Source organism: Primulina huaijiensis, unplaced genomic scaffold (genome assembly GCF_012295235.1).
Source record: "Primulina huaijiensis isolate GDHJ02 unplaced genomic scaffold, ASM1229523v2 scaffold10801, whole genome shotgun sequence".
Taxonomy (NCBI): domain Eukaryota; kingdom Viridiplantae; phylum Streptophyta; class Magnoliopsida; order Lamiales; family Gesneriaceae; genus Primulina; species Primulina huaijiensis.
Genome location: NW_027342203.1, coordinates 1 through 7,741, shown reverse-complemented (window position 1 = coordinate 7,741; position 7,741 = coordinate 1). Strand labels below are relative to the sequence as shown.

Below are 7,741 nucleotides of genomic sequence, written 5' to 3'. Positions count from 1 at the left end.
ATGATTTATACGTTATACGTAGTAAATCTTTAATATATATACACACACACAACCAAATCATACTCTTTCCATATAATATTGCCTTTTTTAAAAAAACTTATATTTGTACTATACCAAATGATATCAATAAAATAATTTTTTTTTTAAAAAAAAGGATATTTTGGTCAGATTTGCTTGTGTGCATCATGATTCATGTGGATACGGAAGCCAGCAAATAATGAATAAATAAATAATTAAATATATTCTAGCACAAGCTGAGCTTGTGAGATTCTATTGAACTCCTACACATGCACCGACATGCATGAAGCAGTCCAATCTTGTGCGCCACAAAGACAACCCAACTCCGCAATGCAGAGCCGGAGACGGGCCGCGTGCGGCGGCATGTCGCGGCAATTCTTGCTGCCTTTTGTTGGCATGGTGGTAGCAATGACGGCTTTATCAACCAATTTGACAGTAAGCAAAATGGCCATGTCCAAAGGCGTCAGTTTCTACATTTTATCCGTGTATTCTAATGGCTTGGCCACTCTTGTTCTTCTCCCCACTGCATTTATTTTCCGCAGGTAAACACTTTTCTTGGCTTGGTTTTTGGTGGGTATGTATTTTTCAAGAAATTTATGTGGGCTGTATTGGGTATTTGATTATTTGCAGGTCTAAATTCCCACCGGTTACGTTTGCGGTTGTTTGGAGAATTTTCTTGCTTGCTTTGTGTGGGTAATTCATTACTTAACTAGTCGGTTGGATTGTTTGTGTCGAGAAGCATTAATTACCCCGTCATGACATCGATCCAAACCAAGAATTGGGGACATTTAAATGATTTATATTACACAATTACAATTAACTATATCTTTTGGTTAAACAATAAGCCTTCGATCCCGGGTCGGATTCAGTTTTAATTCCAAGATCATCGTATTTAAGGTTGTTTTCTTGATTTTTCCTGTGACAAGTTGCTTAGCAGATCTCGGGAGTTATGCTGGTATCAACTATAGCTCCCCCATACTCGGATCAGAGTTACTGAATCTGGTTCCAGGTTTTGCTTACATACTCGCCATCATATTCAGGTATATCAGATTTCACTCCTTTTCGCATTCGATAATCGAGCACTAACGTAAATCTTGATAACCTTAGGATGGAAACACTAAATTTGAAAAGATCAAGTGGAATACTCAAGTTCTTGGGAACTATAATTTTAATCGCGGGGGCGTCTATTGTGACGCTGTACAAAGGGGCAGCAATCTTGAACAAACCATCAAGATTTACCTCTTCGGTACACGTTTTGGCATTACCACAAAATTGGGTTCTTGGAGGAAGTTTGCTTGCAATGGCTGCTTTTTTAACCGCAGTGTGGTCTATAGTACAGGTTTGATTCTTGTAAGGCTAAATAAGTTTACAAAGATGTTGCAAAGTTTGATATAATTCATTGGTATGTTATATTAGACGACGATTCTCAAGATATACCCCGTGGAGATGATCATAGTGGCGATTTACTGTGTTTTTCTGACCATACAATCCTCGGTTATTGCTCTGATCGCAGAAAAAGATTTAACTGCTTGGAAGTTACAAGCTGAGATGGGCTTAGTTGCTGTATTATATGCGGTAAGAAAATGATACTTTTCTTGGAGTTCAATTTTAAGTCTTCAAATTTTTTTTTAGAACTTGAAATTTTATTCATTCAATCATTAGACTTATGGTGTTTCTATTGTTTGACTTGAAATTATCAATCTTGCAATTCTTAATGCTTGATATAAATGATTCACCACGCTTCGTGTTTTTTAGAACCTTCACATTATTAGCTTTTGAGAAACTCACTTTGTCTATAGATATCACATTCATCCGAAATTGGTTTTGAGAAAATAAACATACTAAACTTATCTATTTGAAAGTCAGATTTTCTTTTACCAATCGATCTGCCAAAACCCATTCGAACCTTGATCAAAATTGATCATCTTTTACTCCAATTTCATACATTTGTTTATAAAGATACAAGTAGGGAATAATGAAAATATGCAAATGTGAGATTAACCTATGTAATATAACATTGAAGATCATAGCAATGACGGGTTCTGTTGGGAAATTGTATTTGTGCACAGAGTAGCCTAATATAAATGTTGGAAATTCGATCTTGTATCCAAAAAAGTTAATATATATTTCAACCTTAATTTTTAGACCTGGGACATTTTATTTCTTGTTTGATTATAACAAGTTCTCTCGTTTCGCCAATGTAGGGACTCGTCAACATATCGTTCCGAATATATGTGATGTCTTGGTGCCTTTCGAGGACAGGACCGCTTTTCGTTACCATGTTCAACCCCTTGGTGATCGTCATTTCTATGATCACCGGCGTCATCTTCTTTAACGAAGTTCTCTACGTTGGCAGGTATGGTGTTTCACGCTTTTTAGTCCTTCATAGTAGGACGTGTTTTCGACACGCGATTCTTGGTTTATACGAGCAATCCGATTGCATTTTCCTGCAGTGTGGTTGGTTCAGTTGTGCTAGTTATTGGGTTATATGCTGTTGTTTGGGGCAAGGAAAAAGAAAACTCGGTCAGGGAAGATATTGAAGGAAGCAATGGACCCTCGTTCCAAGTCCCATTATTGCAAGATAGAATTGAAGATGCATAGAAATTTGAACTCCAAATTATTTATTTATTTTTGTAATAAAAATGGAAATCTTATAAATATTTTGATTACTATTTTCAAATGTAATGCGAATGTATTGTTTGGTAACTGTTAAAATGTAGCATTTGATGTTTGACCTTATAATGTTCCATAAGAGTAAACAAGACGAATGTGCACTCAAAATCATGAGGTCACCCATCTTTATATTAAACCAAATAGTTCCACGATCAATATCATTAGCATAAAAAATTAAGATTGAATAAAGTTTGACAAAATTCAAATAAATAATACAAAGTTGTTCAAAATTCACCTACCATTATATCATTTAATCATTTTCTTAATGTCCATCACTTTGCTCACTATTTATCCATAATCTCTAAGATATCCAATTCCCATTCAAGGTCAATGTTTATTTTTATTTTTAAAAAAGTGGTGGGTAGCTCGACCTAGGCATGCTTAACGAACAGGTTCGGATCGGAATCGGGTGCAATATGGGTGAACTGGATCTAAAACCGTCTCTAATCCATTGTGTAATAGATTGAACTGGTTTATTATTTTCTGTTCAGTATTTTCTGAACCGGTTGAATCGGATCCGGCCCGTTACCCGATTCGATCCAGAATTGGACCAGAACCCAATTTTTTGTAAAAAAAATAAAGGCTTTGGAGCCGTTGGTCCAAAGGGGAGTCCAAATTGCAAATATATATTTTATCTCACAAATCAATTATAAATACAAGATCATTTTTTTAATATTTTCACCCATCAATTTTCTCTCAAGTCTACATTTCTCTAAATCGATTTTCTCTTTTTGCTATTATTTCTCAACATATATTCAATAACTTAGTTATAATTTTATCTACACTCGATATTATCTTTATTATTATTTACTTACTATTTCACAATTTACTCATATAAATAATTCAAATTTCAATGACATCAACTTCATATCGTGGTGATGGTGGATGTGAATATATTTATTTCCGACTTTGGTGAACATTTTGTCTACATCTCTGATTTTGATGAACTCGAACCTGACCACGTGGAATCACGACGAAAGCTCGAGCAAAGCGAAGCAAAGTTTGGGATCAGTTCGATATTGAACAACAAGGTACGAACAACTATTTTGTCTTATGTAAAATTTACAAAACCAGATATTCTTACAAAAAGATGGTGGTTCCGATGGTACCGGCACTTTGAAAAAATATTTAGTCAAAGTACATAAACTTGACTCTGATATGCTACAATCATTCGGTAGGGAATTAACCCAACAAAAAATTAATCTATCAAATGGTAAAGCTTTTACAACTACAAAAAAAATTTCTCGAAAATCCATCGTAAAATTTGTACCAAATATTTTCAACCTTTTATAACTGAATAAGAAAGTTTTGTTGAATTTACTAGTACTATTCAACCTGTTTTCACAATATTTCTAAGCACATACTTAAAAAATATTGCTTTGATATATATAAAAAAAATAACAAGAAACACTAAAGTCATATCTTTCAAATATTTCTTGTAAAGTTAGTTTGATAAATGATATTTGGACTAATTAATTTGAAATATAAATCTTATCTTGTTATTGCATGTCACTAGATTGATGAAACTTGGACTATGCAAAAAAAATTTTAGCGCTAGATCATTTAGAATCGTCACACAATGCATACACTAATATGTTTTAAATGTTATTAAGATTTATGACATAAAAAATAAAACAATATCGATCACATTAGACAATGCGAGTGCCAATACTCTTGCGATTAAATATCTTATAGATTCACAAAATCGATTTTAGATAGTAATTTTCTTCATGTTAGATGTGCATGTCATATTAACTTATGTGTTAAATGTGCATGTGATGAGCATATCTCTATTTTAATAGAATATTCAAAATATGTGGGAAATTATAATGTAAAAGAAGATATTGACGTGATTGGAAACACTAGTCGAATCAAATATGATTAAATCTAAACAATTTCCTTTTCCTGTACTTGAAACCAGATTAAATTCTTTATATCACCTACTCCATACTCTGTTATGTTTTCAATATTTAGTCACTCCATATTACAATTATATTGCGGTAGAATCTTTAATGTTGACTAACGATGATTGGAATAGTTTGAAGAACTATATTTCTTTGTTAGAAATTTTTAAAGAAGCAAGCGAGAAATTTTTTAGCATTAAGTACCCTACTTCAACCATATTTCTATCTTTGCCTTTCAATATAATTAATAAATATATTTAATATCGTAATGATTTTGTTATGCATGCTTTTGTTTCATATATGAAAATAAAAATTTTAAAATATTGGGACAATATCCCAATTATGAATGGTTTAAAAACATTATTTTATTCTAGTCAAAGTCAAAATCAAAATCAAAGTCAAAGTGTGTTAGACGTGTTTTTTTAATATTATGCTAAATTTCTTTATAAGAATGTTGATGTTCAAAGGAAGTCAATCATGCATTCTATCAAAGAATTGTTTGATTTGTATTCTAGTGAACAATATGAATCAAGTGCGCAGTCGGAGGAGAGGCCGAGAGATAAAAGCAAAATTGGAGCACTCAACTTCTTTCAAAGTTTGAAACAACAAAAGTTCAAATGAAAATCAGTGACAACAACAAATTACAATGAGATCCAAATTTATCTAAGCCGATATATTGAGGCTACAGAGAATTTCGATGTTCTTGATTGGCGGAAAGTAAATTCTCAACTTTATTCAATGTTAGCGTCAATTACAAGAGATGTCATACCCGTTCAAAGTTCAAGTGTTGCTTCCGAATCAACATTTTCAGTTTGTGGAAGAATAATTGGTGAAAAAATAACTAATTTAAAACAAAAAACACTTAGCACACTAACATGCTACAAGATTTGTGGGGCCCTTAACTCCTAATCGTGATTACAAAGCAATTTGATTAGGGTTAATTAATTACAGCGGAAAACGAGTTTAAAATTTCTTTACAATGAGTCCAAAATATGTTATTTGAATACTAAAAATAGTATTCCATCTCACATCATAAAATATGCCCACACATAATCAAAACAACTCATACAACAACAAATCATATCCTCGAGACATATCCCGGTATATAGATACATAACATATATACTGGGAAAGACCACGAAACCTCAACTCAAACTGTGAATCCCTCCAGAAGTACCATCTCCGGTCTCCTGATATCCTAGAGTAACTGTCATTGTCCACATACAAAGACAACAACAGCCCCATCTGGGGTGAGCACAGCTCAGTCTGAAGCAACCACAATATACATCACAGATATCTAAACAATGATATATGATATGCAATGCATGTATGTCGTGGAGGTATCAGGTCAAATGCCCATCCACTGAGCACATGTCAGAATCAATCGAATCGCTATCAAATCAATGCTCGAGCTAGCACACCGGCCTCAATCAGGGATACTCATATGATAACGTTGGCAAAGCGCTATCAAATCCCAAATCTCAATCAATCATCGGGGCCACTAATGTTTATGTTTTAAGGGCCACATAATGCCAAACATAGCATCGTGTTCACAAACTCCATAATCAAATCCAATCATATCAGGGTATCCAAGGATCATAGCTCAACGTGCATGTCATGTATGCCACCTCAAATCAATAAATAAGGCATATAGACATGTAATCTCAATCCAATCAATCAAACATATATCATATAATACAAATACTTGTTGTATGTTATCCGGTCGCAACATACCTCAATTCTTCATTCCAATCGATGTAGCTTGAAGATATCAGTATAATAATCTATCTACATCAATAACATATTCATTTCAATCAATAACATCATCCAAAATCAATAATATAAGTTTCAAATATCTTTTGAAACTTCAAAAATTCATATCAAAGTCAAATCATAGCATAATTCAATTCCGACTTCAAAACTTAGTTTATTGTCGGTTATTCTACCGCATATATTTATCAGAATTAATAATAACTGACAAATAATTCTTCAATCTCAATCCAACGATTAAAATTCACTAATTATAATAAATTAGGAATAATTCAAAATAACATCACTATAATCATCTCTTCTTCGTTAAAATCATACACTATTCAACAATCTTCAATTTTTGTATGATTTAACAATTTTTCGGATTTATTCTGAAAATCGACGAATTTCAAACATCATCAAAAATATAAAATTTATACCTCAAATCGAAGACCTCGTGTCAACGATCCCAGAACTGAAGTCGGTTCATCGATTGGATAAACCGATAAGTCGCAAAATCGAAAAGAAAATTTAAAACTGTATCTCACTTTTCTCTCCTCTCTCTCACCTCCTCTGTCGAAACTTACTGAGGTGCACCGCCTCAAGTTTCAATTTTCAATTTTCTTTTTTTTATATATTTAATATTTCTTAGAAGGATAAGGTTGAGTTTGATCCCCTCTCTACTTTCTATTGAAAAAACCCTTCTTAATAAAAGCTTCCACTTATTCAATCAAGGTTTCTGTACTGATTACAATTCTGTAAGTTTACTGTGTTTTTATTTTTTATTTTTATTTACAGTTTTTAATTTTTATATTTCATATATTAGCCTGAATGACAGCCTAAATCATTTGTGTTAAATCATCCCATTACTAAACCATGATCTTTATTTATTTGTAACTTGGAATTAAATTGAAATGATAAAAGATTTCATTTAAATTCTGGAATTTAATGTAATATAAGGGTTCATGGTTGAACATAAGGTTGAAAGACGAACCAGGAAATAATAAACACAAGGTTCGAAGTTAATTAAGATGCATAAATTCATGTTGTAGCCCTTCAGCCTGCTTAGCCGAGATATGGCGTTTAAGGCGTTCATAGGTGATTTTTATGAATTTATATTTCTGAAATTGTCTTTGATAAATCCTCTGTTGTTTAATTTTTTTGGTATATCTTTTGTAATTCCTTTTATGTTTTGTAAAATTGACATAGATGAACATTATATTCATTTTTATTCTGAAAATTAAATACCTACTTTTATTAGTTCAGTTATTTGAATATGGTATATAGGCTGGAAACCAATAACTTCCATGTGTGCGAAAGCCACTAAGGAAACCTTTGGTAAAACAATGCCCCGTATCAGATTCAATTTGTATTCCAAGCCACAGATGGTATCAGAG

At 32.6% G+C, this 7,741-nt stretch overlaps 1 protein-coding gene across 1 annotated transcript; it reads left to right on the top strand.

Annotated features, from left to right (window-relative positions):
* Positions 1-226: 226 nt before the first annotated feature.
* LOC140965562 (WAT1-related protein At3g28050-like) lies at positions 227-2,679 on the top strand. Its single transcript, XM_073425656.1, has 7 exons — positions 227-560; positions 649-711; positions 945-1,058; positions 1,126-1,357; positions 1,435-1,593; positions 2,223-2,374; positions 2,472-2,679. The coding sequence occupies exons 1-7, from the start codon at positions 298-300 to the stop codon at positions 2,617-2,619; spliced, it is 1,131 nt and encodes a 376-aa protein (XP_073281757.1). The 5' UTR covers positions 227-297; the 3' UTR covers positions 2,620-2,679.
* Positions 2,680-7,741: the final 5,062 nt, after the last annotated feature.

What these genes read in the sequence shown, in the direction of transcription:
- LOC140965562 (XM_073425656.1), top strand. Translation starts at nt 298, where the DNA reads ATGCATGAAGCAGTCCAATCTTGTGCGCCACAAAGACAACCCAACTCC. An exon ending in ATACTCGCCATCATATTCAG is followed by an intron (nt 1,059 to 1,125) that starts GTATATCAGATT and finishes TGATAACCTTAG; the next exon opens with GATGGAAACACTAAATTTGA. An exon ending in GAAGTTCTCTACGTTGGCAG is followed by an intron (nt 2,375 to 2,471) that starts GTATGGTGTTTC and finishes ATTTTCCTGCAG; the next exon opens with TGTGGTTGGTTCAGTTGTGC.